A 16,473-nucleotide genomic window follows, 5' to 3' on the forward strand; every position below is an offset into this window, starting at 1 on the left:
AAATAACATCTGCCATCAGCTTGAATATAATGCGCCTCTGGAGTCAGATTGTCAATAGAGTATTTTTAACAAGACTTAACTTGCCATTAACTTTCAGGCTTGGCCCCGAATACAAATATCAGTTTGTTTGGTCTGTTTCTTTTTAAAATCAAGCTGTTGCTCACAATCCAAAGATCATCTTCAGCTCACAGTTCATAGTTCCAAACCAAAGATGATAAAAATAATAACAAAAAAAATGAAAAATCAGTGAGGCTTCTAACACCATATGGTAACTAATTACATGGAAGTATATTTTCAATGTTTCCCGAAGATTTGGCCACATGTTTACTTAAAGATAGTTATGCAAAGTCCTAATATAACTTGAGTAGGTAGATGTGTCTTTGTTTCAACCCTTCTTAAAGAGTAGTTCAAGAAGAGATCCTACATAAAGTTATGATTGTACTGTTCATTTTAAATGAAACATTGCTTCAACCAAGGTTCTTGACACTTTGTAAACATCATTAAATTTTCTTTGTTGCTTGCTAATTCTCTTGAAATCTGAGGGTAAAAAGAGATCTTTCTTTTGAGTGTATCTGGAGCGTGGTTGGCTGTCTCTGTCTGAAAGTTTTTTTTAATCCTGCGTTTAAAGTTGTTTACAAGTTTATGTTTGAATCCTGCATCAGGCCTCTCCTCTCTTAGACGTAATTGAGGAATGTTTTGTAGCCACTGTGAAACTGAAGAGGCTCTTTTGTAACTGTCTATTAGGCTGGCTATTTTATTTCTGCCCATGATAGGCTGCATTAAATCCAGCCTATTATCTCAATTTCTTATTTTTTCTTCTTACACAGCAGTACAGCCAAAAGCAACAGGTAAGTGACCTCTCTAGAGACTTTATCCAATAATGTTACTATTGTTTTCCTGGCTGTTGAGTTAAATGATTAGATCTTTTAGATGCAAAGTAGTTTTTTCTGTGTATTTCATATTCTGTGTTTCTAATTCACTCAATCTTCTGATACTTTTCTCAGTGTTTGGATTTAAATCAAATTTATAACATTTGTAGTTCAACTTTGTGCACCGTGTGTGTTTATATATTATCAATGACATTGTGCTAAATAAACAATTAGTATACATTAGTGTTAAATAGTTCTTTAGTTTGGGCATTTAAAAAGTACCCTTATTCTTCTCATCATTAATCTCTGAACTAGATTCAATACCTTTACATCTCTGACAATTTTCCTTATGAAGTTATATTCTGTGCTTTGTGTAAATGCATTCTGGTATTGTCAAGCCTCAAAGAAATTAAGTTCCGCTTCTCAGCTCATACCTCTCATTTTCAGTGCATTCTATTTCATGGTGGAAACAATTAACAGTCACACCACTTCTCAGTGATTCTCACCTATATCAATGTAATATGAAAATTTTATTAATTAAGTTCTCCTCAAAACTGTACATTCTTTGGGCCAGTTCTATTTTTGGCTCTTAACTTAATGACAAAAATTCGGTCTCAGTCCCCTGAATATATCTTTTTACAGGGATTTTTCTGTGGAGTCTGTTCAACAATTTCAAATGGATCCATGTTTTTTCCTATCATCAATGTGAACTAAATAGTCAATTTTTGTCTGGACTTGTTCTGTTCCCCTTCTTAAATATAGGAATTACACTTGGTCTCCATCAGTCTTCTTTCCAATACATCTTTTATAACAGATTATTAAATATGTTTAGTAGCAGCTCTGTCATCTCTTTTCAGCTCCTTTTAAAATGGGTGGATGGCCACACTCATTTGTCGATAAGAGCAGAAGCTGATAGTGGTCAGGGGATGAGCATATTCATCTCAATGAGACATTGAAATAGTTAATGTCAGTACTTGGCTTACATTAATCATATTCTCACCCCTGGATTCTCCAAAACCTCAAGATGTAAATGACTGGGGATAACAGCACTTTTTGGGAAACAGTTGCTCACTTTTTGTGCCATATAAATGATTGCATGTATATATGGAATGCATTGAATATTCATCTTATAAGACTAAATTTGATTATTGGTCATGGACAATTATGATTACTATCAAACCTAATTAAATTGTTCACCACATTTTAGATGCCAAAGCTGTGAAGAAAACGAAACAAAAACCTACAAAGGAAGGTAACACAAAAAGTGAGAGCTTTATGCATGTGAGACCTTATCGATCTCCTTTCTTCCAATGTTCAAGGTGTGAAACTGTGAGTTAGTCTCTGAAATGATTGGTTTCTCATGACTCTCAATTTACACACCAGCTGACATGTCCTCCTATAAATGGAATGAAAATTAAGTTTAAACTAGTTAAAGCAAATACCTTGTAAAAATCAATTCACAATTTTGTCATAATATACCATATGGCAAAACACAACTAACATCATAAGATGATGAGCAGATTAAAATTCATCAAGCTTATCTCACAACACATTTGTTATGGGATTGGGTCAGGTTATACCAATATTTTAGGTGTTGCACAACCTTCTATGTTGCAGTGAACTTTCCTCCTTAACGGAGAAAAACAATTTGTCAGAGTTAACGAGTTCCAGCAAATCGAATAATAACTTAGAAAATCGAGAATATTATCTGTTTCTTTAAATCCTTAAGGAATTAAAAGACAGTTGACAACATCTTAAAATGTGTTTATGAATATTTATTATAATAATCAATTCTGGATTAGATGATAGTGATGATTACAAAATTGTGGAAAGTAAGGTGGTTAAAGAAAGCCAATTCTCTTATATTGGTATGACATGGAGACACGCAACCAAATCAGGTCAGTCTCCCTATGACTATAATCCAACATAGTACAATTAAAACAGTCAATAAACTCAAAATTGACTCCAAGTTCTGTCATCTCTTTTCAGCTTCTTTTAAAATAGGTGGATGGCCACAGTAGTTTGTAGATAAGAGCAAAAGCTGATAGTGGTCAGGGGATGAGCATATTCATCTCAATGAGACATTGAAATAGTTAATGTCAGTACTTGGTTTACATGAATCATATTCTCACCCCTGGATTCTCCAACACCATAAGATGTAGCTGTCTATAAAAGTCGCAGTAAACGAGTCGGGATAACAGCCTTTTTTTGGGAAACCAATGCCTCATTTTCGTACCATATTAATTATTGCATGTATACATGAAATGTATTCAACATTCATCTTAGACTAATATTTGATTACTATTCATGGTTAAATTAATTTATGATTACTATTGAACCTAATTCTATTCTTTACCACAATTTAGAGGCCGAAACTGTGCAGAAAGTGAAACAAAAGCCTCCAAAGGAAGGTACACAAACATTCAAGCTATTAGAGAGCTTTATGCATGTTTCTAACCTCTTAGTTCTCCTTTCTTCCAATGTTCAAGGCATGAAATTATGAGTTATTCTTCTGAAGTGGGGGCATGGTTGATCGTGTCTCTAAATCTACGCACCAGTTTACCTATCCTTTAATAAGTTGAATGAATATTAAGTTTAAGCTACTTACAGAAAATGCCTTATAATAATCGATTCACAGTTTTGTCATAATAAACCATATGGTGAAACCCAGGTAATGTCACAAAGCAATGTTCAAATTAAAATTCAGCAAACGTATCTCACGACACGTTTGTTAAGGCCTTGGATCAAGTTATGCCAATTTTTGCAAAGCACCATTCTATGTTGTAGGAGCATGTTGAACAAAAACCATAGAGGGTTTACGCTCATGAGATGCAGGTGTACAACTAGGCCAATCATCCTCTGAACCATCTAATGAGATCATGGCTAATTTGCTAATGCTTAGCTCCACTTTCCTACCATTTCTCTATCACCCCTTGATTCCTCCATCGATTAAAAATCATTCTATCTCGGCCTGAAGTAAACTCAATGATCCACTTTTTTCCTATCATTGATATAAAACTAAAGAGTCAATTTTTCTCCGAACTTGTTCTATTCCCCTTCTTAAATACTGGGATTCCATTTGCTCTTCACCCATCTTTTTTCCATTACACTTTTTACAACAGATTATTAAATATGTGTAGTAACAACTTTGCCATCTCTTCTCACCTCCTTTTAAAACAGGTGAATGGCCACAGAGATTTGTAAATAGGAGCAGAAACTGACAGTGGTCAGGTGATGAGCTTATTCATTTCAGTGAGACATTGAAATAGTCAATGTCAGCACTTGGCTTACATTAATCATATTCTCACCCTGGATTCTCTAACACCTTAAGATGTTGCTGTCCACTAAAGTAGCAGTAAATGAGTTGGGATAACAGCTTTTTTTTGCGGATACACCTGCTTATTTTTTGTGTCATATTAAATATTGCATGTATACATGAAATGCATTGAATATTCATCCTATAAGACTAATTTCTAGTTATTATTCATGGGTAATTAAAATATGATTAATATCAAACCTAATTCTGTTGTTTATCACAATTTAGAAGCCAAAACTGTGAAGCAAGTGAAAGAAAAACCTACAAAGGAAGGTAACACAAACATTCAAGCTGTGAGAGCTTTATGTCTGTTTCTAACCTCTTAAGTTCTCTTTTCTTCCAATGTCCAAGGCATGAAATTGTGAGTGAGTCTCTGAAGTGGGAGCATGGTTTATCATGTCTGTACATTCACACATCAGTTTACATATCCTTTTATGAATAGAGTGAAAATTAAGTTTAACCTAAATAAAGCAAATACCTTATAATAATCGATTCACAATTTTGTCGTAATAAACCATGGTGAAACCCAGTTAATGTCATAAAGTGATGTTCAAATTAAAATTCAGCAAACTTATCTTACAACACATTTGCTAAGGAATTGGGTCAAGTTTTGCCAATTTTTGAGGTGCAGCGCAGCCTTCTATGTTGAAGGAGGATACTGACCAGAAACCATAGAGGGTTTAATATCATAAAATGTAGGAGTGTAAGTAGGCCAACCATTCTCTGAGCTGTTCAATGAGATCATGGCTAATATGCACATCCTCAATTCCACTTTGCTGCTGTTTCTTTATCACCCCTTGATTCCTCAATTGATTAAAATTATTTCTGTCTCTGCCTTAAGTACACTTAATGACCCAACCTCAGCAGCCCTCTGTAATAAAACAACAACATATTCACAAACCCTGAGACAAGGTATTCCACCTGATCGATAGGAAGTGAGTGGCCAGTCTGAGATTACTCTGAGATTATGTCCTCTGATTCTTGGCTCTCCAACAAGGAGAAATCACTTTTCAGCATCTACTCTATCAAGCCTGGAAAAATCTTATGTTTTTTTAATAAGCTCTTCTTTATACTCCATTTCCCTTTGAAATAAAGCCCTCATACCATTTGCCTTCCTTTTTTCCACTGAGCTTGGATACTAGGTTTTTATGATTTATGGAAAATGCATTCATATTATGGTCAAACAAAAGGCACCACTCACCCAGGAGATATTTGACATTGAGGTAGGGAAACATCAGATTGCTGTCAGGAAAATGGTGGCTTAGTAACTATAAAGGCACCCTTTCAACACTGCATTCCATTCCAACACTGCATTCTCACCCAGTTCCAAGATTGTTGACATCTAGGCCTGGATTTTCACCTTTTATGCTTTCTATTCTCCTTAATCCTAACCCTCAGGCCATTGATTACTTCTCCACCAGCAGTGACCTGTACTTCCTGCCTTTAGCTGCATTGGTCTTCTCCTGCAAGATGGTTGACCTCTGAGGTCCAATAATTGGGAGCCTTTAGATTAAATATAACTGCTAAGCTTTCAAGATGGGTGGTTTTGAATTTTCGGTCATTGGTACATGGACATGATGATTGATGGTTAACTTATAGATTCAGATCATTTTCATTGTGTCCAATACAATAGCGGAAGCAAATATTGTAATTATGTTCAAAAGTGGGGAGTGTATCTTTGAACACCAGTGAAGAGTTTTGAGAAGATTTCTAGCTCAGGCTGAGGTTTTGGATGTAGGTTTGCTCACTGAGCTGAAAGGTTCATTTCCAGACGTTTCATTACCCTACTAGGTAACATCTTCAGTGGGCCTCAGGTAAAGCATTGCTGAAAATTCCTGCTTTCTAATTATATGTTTGGGTTGGTGATGTCATTTCCTGTGGTGATATTATTTTCTGTGGTGAAGTCACTTCCTGTTCCTTTTCTCAGGTGTTGGTATATGGGGTCTAACTCAATGTGTTTGCTGATAGATTTCCTGTTGGAATGCCATGTTTCTAGGAATTCTTGTGCATGTCTTTGTTTGGCTTGTCCTAGGATGGATGTGTTTTCCCAGTCGAAGTGGTGTCCTTCCTCATCCATATGTGAGGATACTAGTGAGAAAGGGCCGTGTCTTTTTGAGGCTAGTTGGTGTTCATGTATTCTGTTGGCTAGTTTTCTACCTGTTTGTCCAATGTTGTGTCTGTTACAGTCCTTGCACGGTATTTTGTAAATGGCATTAGTTTTGCTCGTTGTCTGTATAGGGTCTTTCAAGTTCATTATCTGCTGTTTTTGTGTGTTGGTGGGTTTGTGGACTACCATGATGCCAAGGGGTCTGAGTAGTCTGGCAGTCATTTCCGAGATGTCTTTGATGTAGGAGAGAGTGGCTAGGGTTTCTGGACGTGTTTTGTCTACTTGTTTGGGTTTGTTGTTGAGAAATGGGCGGACTGTGTTCATTGGGTACCCATACGTTTTGAATACATGGTGTAAGTGATTTTCCTCTGCTCTGCTTAGTTCCACTGTGCTGCTACATTTGTGGGTGTTGGGATGATTGCTTCTGTAGTTCAATATTTGGTCCATGTGTGTTGTTTTCCTGTAGATGCTGGTTTGAAGTTGCCCATTGATTGTTCAGGAATTTTTGGGTGGAGTGGATGGAGTGGTGTGAGTCTTCTACTAAGTGTTTTACTGTTTGGTATACCTCCTTCGCCAATCTGTAAGTTGGTGTTCCAGGTAATGAGATAATGGGTCTGAGGGGGGCTCCTGATTTGTGAAGTTTGGGTAATCCATAGAAGGGTAGTGTGTTGGATCCATCTGGTTTCATTTTTTGGAAGTCGGTCTTATTTATTTCTCCAGATTTCTGAAGTTTTTTGAGTAGGGCTGTGATTCGGTTCTGTAGTTATGGGGTCGGGTCTATTGCCACCTGTTGGTAAGTGTTGATATCCGTAAATATAGAAGAATTCACGAAGACCATCATATACACTAAGATAGATGAGGATAAAATCTTCTTTGATGTAATATCCCTTTTTACATTAATCAACATTAACCTGGCCAAGGAAACACTGACTACACTATTAGAAGACCTAAAGACACATACATTAAACACCACTAACTTAATCAACAAGGACAGTATCATCAAGCTAATGGACCTATGCCTTACCACACACGTCACCTTCAACGACAAAACCTACAGACAAACCAACGGAACACTCATGGGATCTCCGATATCAGGGTTCTTAGCAGAGGCAGCAATGCAGAGACTTGAACAAACAGCTCTGCAAACCATCCAACCTAAACTTTGGGTCCGCTACGTGGATGGCACCTTTGTCATCACTAAACGAAGCAAATTAGATGAAATCTTCAAGACCATCAATAATACCCTTACTGGCATAAAAATCACTAAAGAGGAGGAAAACAACAACAAACTGCCATTTCTAGATGTCACAGTAGAATAACAGCCAATGGGGAACTTCAAACCAGCGTCTACAGGAAAACAACACATGCGGACCAAATATCGAACTACAGAAACAATCATCCCAACACCCACAAACGAAGCTGCATCAGAAGATTATTTCAATGAGCCAACACACATTGCAGCACAGTGGAACTATGCAGAGCAGAGGAAAATCACGTATATCGTATATTCAAAAAGTATGGGTACCCAATGAACACAGTCCCCTGATTTCTCAACAAGAAACCCAAACAAGCAGGCAAAACACATCCAGAAACCCTAGCCACTCTCTCCTACATCAAAGACATCTCGGAAATGACTGCCAGACTACTCAGACCCTTTCGCATCATGGTAGGTCACAAATCCACCAACACACAAAAACAGCAGATAATGAACATGAAAGACCCTATACAGACAACGAGCAAAACTAATGCCATTTACAAAATACCGTGAAAGGACTGTAACAAACACTACATTGGACAAACAGGCAGAAAACTAGCCACCAGAATACATGAACACCAACTAGCCACAAAAAGACATGGCCCTCTCTCACTAGTATCCTCCCATATGGGAGGACACACCACTTCAACTGGGACAACACATCCATCCTAGGATAAGCCAAACAAAGACACGCACAAGAATTCCTAGAAACATCGCATCCCAAACAGGGCTCTATCAACAAACACATTGAGTTAGACCCCAGCTACCAACCCCTGAGAAAAGGAACAGGAAGTGACTTCACCACAGGAAATAACATCACCACAGGGAATGTCATCACCAACCCAAAGAAACCCAAACATATAAATAGAAAGCAGGAATTTTCAGCAATGCTTTGCCTGAGGCCCACTGAAGATGTTACCTAGTAGGGTAATGAAACATCTGGAAATGAACCTTGCAGCTCAGTGAGGAAACCTACATCCAAAACTAGTGAAGAATTGGCAGAATCAAAATTGGCATAATTTCTATGGAGGTATTATTAGGTTCTGACCAGGTATATTAGACACATGAACAGGCAGAGAATAGAGGGATATGGACCCTGTACAGGCAGATGGGGATTAGATAAGAACAGCATCATGATTGGCGCAGACAGAATGGGCTAAAGTCCCTGTTCCTGTGTAGTACTGTTCTATGTTCATATACCAGGAGACCGCTGGAACCTTCATGAAAGCTTCATTTCTTTGTCCATGATTTCTTTGCTGGGTTTTGTTGAAAGAACTTGGCCAAACCACCAATAGTTGGAGAAGACTCCCATGAATACTAAAATTCTGTGATACAATATTGTGAAGGGAAAGGTGATAGGTGAACATCTGCAGTAGTCAGTTTGAGTTAATAAAATTTACCAACTGCAACATCTTATGATGTGTGTCATATTTGATTTGTTCTGAAATTAGCTCCGGTGACTGGACAGCTAGTTTGTAATATAGAATAATGCCAATTCCTGCACTGTCCCCTTGCCTGATATGTCGTGGCCTTCTGGTTAAACTCAACACCAGTTGTGTCTCTCTAATGAAAGATCAACTTAATGATAGGAAAAAAGTGATTTCACTGCCCTGTATTTGTAAGTTTCCAGATTATGTTAGACATTATCATTCAATCTATCAGTAACTTACAGATGCCACACGTTAATTGTATTACATGTACTAGTAGAATTGAAGAGAAGAGTCACGTACTGCTGTAGTAAGCCTGACTTTACCCATGTAGTGGGGAGTAATGAGACATTTCCACTTTGGTCACTGACTTTTATATCTAATTACTTCAACAACATACTCCATATGAATTTTAGAAATCAAAATGTGGAACTTTTAAAAATTAGTGTCTTAATGATTGGGATTCTGAAAGCATGAAATAAACAATGCAAGATGCTGAACTGGATTTTAGGAGCAGAACTATTCTGAACATGAAATACAACATTTTAACCACCAAGTTTATCAATGAATGTGTACTCTTGATAGGCATTCTCACAAGTATGCAGTGACGACATGATATCATGCATCTCTTCAGCATTACAGCCAACCTTTAACCATCAAAGGAGGGGCAAATTGATTGATGTTGCTGATCATTTTTGCAAAATGAATGTTCCATCAGGACTAAGGAACATTTTCCTCAATAAAGCCTGTGTTGTTATCTAATATTTTTACTTTTTTTCTTAAACAGCTGAAAAGCAAAAAGTAACAAGTGAGTGATTTTCATGAGAATTTTATTCTGGCTCTGTTTTTGAGATTTGAGCTTTCATTCTTTATAAAGCTGTTCTTTGAAATGGTTTGGCATCTACAAAGTAAAGCATTGCATGAATTTTCCATTTATGTCTGTTTAAATAGTCTGATAACTTTACTGTTTTGTTTGATTTGAATCAAATTGTGTCTTAGCCTCATTATAGCAAAGATAGCCTAAGCTGCTAGTATCAAGGCAAATGTGTGCATGGATTTTGTGTTTACAGCTGTTTGAAAGTTCTGATAATTTTGTTTATTTCTTCCTAAGTTTTCTCCTATTATTTTAACATTTATGCAAAGTTAGTGGAAAATGACAGTACACCAGTGCAAAAGGAGGCACTTCAGCCCATCTTGTCTGTGCTGTCTCCCTGTAGCAGTAAGTAATCTAATGTCATGTTGCCGGCTTCCCCTATTAGCCTTGCACATTCTTACAGTGGCTCAATGGCTAGCACTGCTGCCTTACAGTACCAGGAACTTGGTTTTGATTCAACTTTCAGGTGGCTGTGCAAACTCCACAATTCTCCCAGTGTCTGCATGGGTTTCCTCTGGGTACTCAGGTTCCTCACTGTTCAAAGATGTGTACGTTAGGTGGCATGGCCGTGCTAAATTGCCCATAATTACCAGGGTAATGTAGACTATGTGGATTGGCTAGGGGAAATGCTGGGTTATCGGGATGGGGTGGGTCTAGGTGGGATTTTCAGAAGGTTGGTGCGGGATTTTCAGAGGGTTGGTGTGGACTTGATGAGCCTAATGGCCTGCTTCCACACTGTAGGGATCCTATGGTTCCTGCTCAGGTAATAATCCAATTCCCTCAGAGTGCCAGCATTGAACTAGCCTCCACCATACACTGGGAGTGCCTTCCAGATCATAAGAAGTTGTGAAATGAAAAAACTTCTCTTTATCTCACCATTGCTTCTTTTCCCAATTACTTTAAATGTGTGCACTTTTGTTTTCAATCTTTCCATCAGTGGAACAGTTTCTCTCTCTTTGCTCTGTCCAGGTCCTTTAGGATTTCAAATGCATCTTTAAAATCTCCTCTTTACTTTCTCTCATCCATGGAAAACAGTCCAGACTTCTCTAATCTATCTTTAAAACTGACCTCTGGAACCATTTGTTGTTGTCTGCACTCTGTCTAATGGTTTGCATTTTTCCTGAGGTGCAACACCCAGAGCTGGATGTAATACTCAGTTAACCACTAACGGGTATTTTATACAAGTTTAAGATAACTTACTCACTTTTATCTTCTATGCTTCTATTAGTAAAGTTTAGGACATTACATACTTTATTAACCACTCTCCATAGCTGTCTTGCCACTTTTAATGATTTAAGCAGATGTATGCTTAAATCCCTTTGTTTCTGCACCCATTTAAAGTTGTGCCCTTTAGTTTATGATGTTGTTTCAAGTTCTTATCAAAGCTGATCACTTCATACTTCTCCTCCCTAGGTTCACAATACACCCACACTTTGAATCGTATGGAAGTTTTGAAATGATGGTTTGTACACCATGTCTAGACCATTGATATATATCAACAAGAACATGAGTCTTAACAGTGTCCTCGAAGGAACTCAATTACATACCCTCCTCCAGACTGAAAAAACATTAATTAACCATTGCTTTTTGTTTCCTCTAACTCAATCCATTCTGGTTTGAAGTTGCTGCTACTCTTTTTAGTTCAAGAGCTAGTTGATTGTCCACATCCACATTGAGAGACATTTAATTAAATGCCGTTAAGGTCCAATTTTATCCCATCAACAGCATCACCCTCACTGATATCTCTTCAAATCTCAAACAGATAAAAGCCAAAAATAAAACAAAGTTATGTGGATATTAGAAATCTGACATTAAAGTAGAAAATGTTGGAGAAACTCAGCAGATCTGGCAGTGTCTGTGGAGAGAGAAACAGAGTTTACTTAAAGACTTGGCTATTGTTTTGAACTGCAATGATTGAAAATTATGGTTTCTATATTGTGAAAAAAAGATGGAGGAGAAGCAAGTTGAACAGATGGGAACGCTGTCCCAGACCAAAAGGCAAGGGGATTGTGGATAACAGAAGCACAATAGGACACAGAGTCCATAAGACCATAAGAAATACAAGTGGAAGTAAGGCCATTCGGCCCATCTAGCCCACTCCGCCATTCAATCATGGCTGATGGACATTTCAACACCACTTACCTGCACTCTTCCCATATCCATTAATTCCTTGCGAGATTAAGAATTTATCAATCTTGGCCTTGAAGACATTTAACGTCCCAGCCTCCACTGCGCTCCGTGGCAGTGAATTCCACAGGCCCACCACTCTCTGGCTAAAGAAATGTCTCCTTATTTCCGTTTTAAATTGACCTCCTCTAATTCTAAGGCTATGCCCACGAGTCCTAGTATCCCTGCCCGATGGAAACAATTTCCCAGTGTCCACCCTTTCTAAGCCATGCATGATCTTGTAAGTTTCTATTAGAACTCCCCTCAACTTTCTGAACTCTAATGAATACAATCCCAGGATCCTCAGCCGTTCATCGTATGTTAGGCCTACCATTCCAGGGATCATCTGTGTGAATCTCTGCTGGACACGCTCCAGTGTCAGTATGTCCTTCCTAAGGTGGGGGGCTGTTTTAAAAAATTCTCAAGGTCAGGTTCGTAGGAGAGTAGTCTGACACAGAACAAACGACCAAGAGGCGAGTCTGCTAGAATATGGGCATTTTATTCCCCGCAGCGTCGCCAGAACGGGTCTGGCTTATACTCACTCTACATGTTACCAAAACTGGGAGCCGTCAGTTCTCGTAGAGCGGTTGCCAACAACCCACGCTCGGCGGTTAAACGTAACCCCGGAGCAGACTCTACCGAATTGGAGACTTCTCCAGCTGATATACTCTTTTCCAGATATAAACATTCATGTGAACAGCAGAGCAAGGCTAAAAAACACATTCCATTCTGGTTACATACAGATAAGAAGATTCACACGGGAAGGTGTATAACAAGATTCACACGGGACTAAGCGACACCTTCCATTTTCGGTTAGAGCAGAGCAAGGCTAAAAAACACATTCCATTCTGGTTATTCACACGGGAAGGTGTATAACAAGATTCACACGGGACCAAGCGACACCTTCCATTTTCGGTTAGATTCACACATGTATTGGGACACAATTTTAACCCTTTCACCACATTCCACTGCTTGGCCCAATACATGTGTTGCATAATGATTCACACATGTATTGGGACATAATTTTACACCACATTCCACTGCTTGACCCAATACATGTGTTACATTATGCCCATATGTATTCTTTCTAACAAGCGCCTACGTACACGCCAAATATACAAGCAAGTCAGGACATTACAGCATGTTAAAATCACCAGGACCGCTACCAGGATCGACAAGGGTGGGAACAGGAATGTCCCCGCAGTGGAGGACATACCACTCAATATGTCCCACCAATGATGAGCTGACTCCACGTCCACTACACGGGCAGCATGTACTACCTCCTGTCCATGTATAAAGGTAGACACCGTAACCTTGGTGACATTGGTTTGATGCTTTCGTAATATCTGCTTAAGCTCCTCGGATCGGTCCAATGCTCGCTTAAACCGATCCAGGGAAATGTTCCAGGGATTCCTCAGCACTTTCCACTGCACCTTGGTAAAGTGGCGAGCACTGCTATAAGTGGTCAACAAATAGGTGTGATTCTGCCAGTGCCACTGATAGACATTTGAGAGGCATCCCGAGAACGGTGCTGAGGGAAGCATAGGATGTGGATTATTGGTAGCCACACAGAGCGTGTGTGGCCCAATCTGCCACATCATGTCCCTTGGAGTCTCAACAGTCCATTCGCACAGGGCCGTTCCCTTAGTCAAGCAAGGGTCCCGATACCTGTCCATCAGTAGGCAAGTTTTCCCCTGATCAGTCTGTTCACAAGCGGACAGATCATAGGTAATATTGGTATCTGGGCTAAACCACTGTCCCCTTGTCTTCAGAAAATAATATCCAGAAGATGTAATCACTGGTAATACATAATATCGACAGACCGTAACAGTGTGGGTTACATTCATGGTAACAAAGTATCCGTTACACATAGTTGCGTTACACCATGTTCGCTCTGGATGGGTTATCATCCACAATTTCTCAGATACATTCCATAGTCCCCTCCACGCCTGTACATTGGGGGATGTTACCACACGCAAAAAGCGTTCTTTCTGTATTTGAGCATGCAACATTTGAATATGACAGGCAGTCCAATTTAACTGAGCCGTAATGTTCTCAAACAGTTCCTGAGTGGCGCCCCAGACATCCAGTTCCCATTGCAGAGATCGTATCATTATTTCAGCTGTCTCTCCTTGAGTCATCATTACGGATGGCATCCACCTTCCAATAGTATGTAGTCCTTGTGAGGTGGCCTGTCCCGTGTTAGATAATTTAGTACGGGTTACCTCAGAGTCAATGGCATTCGAGATACCCATAACAGTTCCTGCGCCTCCCAGCAGGGTGTCGTACCACGCTCGTCGCCGCCTCTTGGTATGACACTCGGGTATGAGGGGCAACTGTACCCGCCAATGAACATCAGTGCGCAGTACCGCCCGGGCCATCTGTTGACAAGTTGACATAATAGGGGCCAACTGTGTTCGATGCGACCGCACGCCCCCCGTGGCTGGCCTGCCCCGCGTGGGGTTTAATAACGCCTCAGACGGGGCGTTCGTCGAGGGCAGTACCATTATTAACCACATGAATCGATGACGATTCCGAATATCGGTGGCATTGCGCAGCCACAGATCTTCCCCCCGAGCTGTGACGCTCCAATGAGTCCCCGTTGTCCCGCATGTCTGGGTGCGTCGGTCCCACAAACACGTCTTGACTTGGGCATTTACCACCAGGGTGCAATTAGGCGGTATGAACGATATGTCATATTTTTCCCCATCCCGGCGCATGTAGCACTGTGCACACGTGTACAATTGACAGTCGCTGGTGAGAGTCAGAACAACGCACTGCTGACCGGGTTCACATGTAAAATCGTCCTGCGTCCGTCGCTGGCTACTGGCCTCCCACCGCACCTCATGGCGGGCGACCGGTACCAGCGTCCAGGCCGTGATACCGATGCCCTGGAGTGGCCATCCGATCGCGAACATCGCCAATAGGAGTCGCAATCCCCATGACCACCCCATGTTCAAGGCGGAGGGTCAGCCTGCGGGTGCATAGCAATTACAACATTATTTAGGTCTCACGTAAGTAGCACTGGTTCGCCGGGACGTTTGCCCAGGTCGGGTCCACGGGGTACATAATGGTGACCAGACTGTCCTTCCCCTGTGCTATGATTTCGGCCGGCCTGGGGGGGCCGGTCGTCTGGCGCACCCATACCTTGGCCCCCTTAGTGTCAGTAGACCCAAATCCCCCCGTCCCACGCTCAGTAACCGTAACGGGAGCTCCCATCTCTTCCACCGTTGTAAGGTTACATGGCTTAATGACCAATTGCGCTATTCTGTCCCCCTTCTGTATCACGTAAGGTTCAGCGGTGATGTTGACCAGGATCACCCCCAACTCCCCTTGGTAGTCTGCGTCAATTACGCCTGCCATCACATCAATCCCCTTTAGTGACAGTCCCGACCGCGGGAGGATATGCCCATAGGTTCCAGGGGGACAAATCAATCCTAACCCGGTCTTAATCACCGTAGGTTTCTGTTGGATCAAAGTCTGGGCAGTTAGTGCTCGTAGGTCCAGTCCAGCCGAAGCCGGCGTGGCCCTTACGGGAATATCAGCTTCCTCAGCGAACTTCCACATTTTAATAGGCTGAGTCTTTGGGGTATCACATACTCGTATCATCCTATTCAAGGGTGTTACCCCATTTCCTAATGGGCGGTTATTAATTTGTTTCACCACCCGAATTAGTTGCTTCCTCCAACCCGTTAAGTCATTGCAACCTCCTGCTTTTCGTAGTGAGGACTTCAGAAGCCCATTCATTCGTTCTATAAGTCCCGCAGCTTGTGGGTGATAGGGTACATGATAAACCCATTCCACGTGGTTATCGTGACACCACTGCTTTACCGTCCTTCCTGTGAAATGGGAGCCATTGTCACTCTGGACCTGTATGGGCAATCCATAAAATTGTTCAATCAAATCTAAACATCGCAAGGTAGCCTGTTGATTGTTGTGACGACAGGGATGGGCTACCAAAACCCCAGACATAGTGTCCACAGCTGTACATATGTGGTTACATCCTTGTGAGGAGGGTAAGGGACCCACAAAGTCCATTTGCCAGCTCTGTCCCGGACCATCCCCCCGATGGATATGTCCCATCATGTGTTGGGGCACTCCCTGCCGCTGATGTTGACACTGCTCACACTGGTTTACTGCAGTCTTAACATCATCTACCATAAGATCTATTCCTCGGTCTCGAGCCCAGTGCAAGGTTCCTTGCACTCCCCAGTGCCCAGCCTTAAGGTGTGCCCATCTAGCTAGGTCCACTGAGGTGCCCCTTTGCACCATCATGGTTCGGACGATACCATCCACATATCGGTTATGTAGAGCTTCCACATCATTTCGAGAGGTATGGGCATCTACGTGGGTGATGTATATGACCAGGTATTGAGCTTTCTCCCATATATCTTCCCATAACTGTTTACCCCACACTTCCCTATTCTGGATCATCCACTGATTGGCCTGCCAAGTTGGC

General features: G+C 40.9%; 1 protein-coding gene across 50 annotated transcripts in view; it reads left to right on the top strand.

Annotated features, from left to right (window-relative positions):
* The window catches only part of trdn (triadin), a 462,709-nt gene that overhangs the window by 335,775 nt on the left and 110,461 nt on the right, over window positions 1-16,473 (top strand). For 48 of the 50 annotated variants that reach the window (XM_087980725.1, XM_087980732.1, XM_087980853.1 and 45 more), the window contains 5 exons: window positions 828-848; window positions 2,077-2,133; window positions 3,236-3,280; window positions 4,414-4,458; window positions 9,762-9,782. In XM_087980725.1, the coding sequence (XP_087836851.1) occupies window positions 828-848; window positions 2,077-2,133; window positions 3,236-3,280; window positions 4,414-4,458; window positions 9,762-9,782 (189 nt within the window). The remainder of the gene's footprint in view (window positions 1-827; window positions 849-2,076; window positions 2,134-3,235; window positions 3,281-4,413; window positions 4,459-9,761; window positions 9,783-16,473) is intronic. The other 2 variants (XM_087980702.1, XM_087980818.1) reach the window with 1 other exon arrangement.

Source organism: Chiloscyllium plagiosum, unplaced genomic scaffold (assembly GCF_037043375.1).
Source record: "Chiloscyllium plagiosum isolate Xiang-an unplaced genomic scaffold, Cpla_swu_hap1 HiC_scaffold_3, whole genome shotgun sequence".
In the NCBI taxonomy this organism is placed as follows: domain Eukaryota; kingdom Metazoa; phylum Chordata; class Chondrichthyes; order Orectolobiformes; family Hemiscylliidae; genus Chiloscyllium; species Chiloscyllium plagiosum.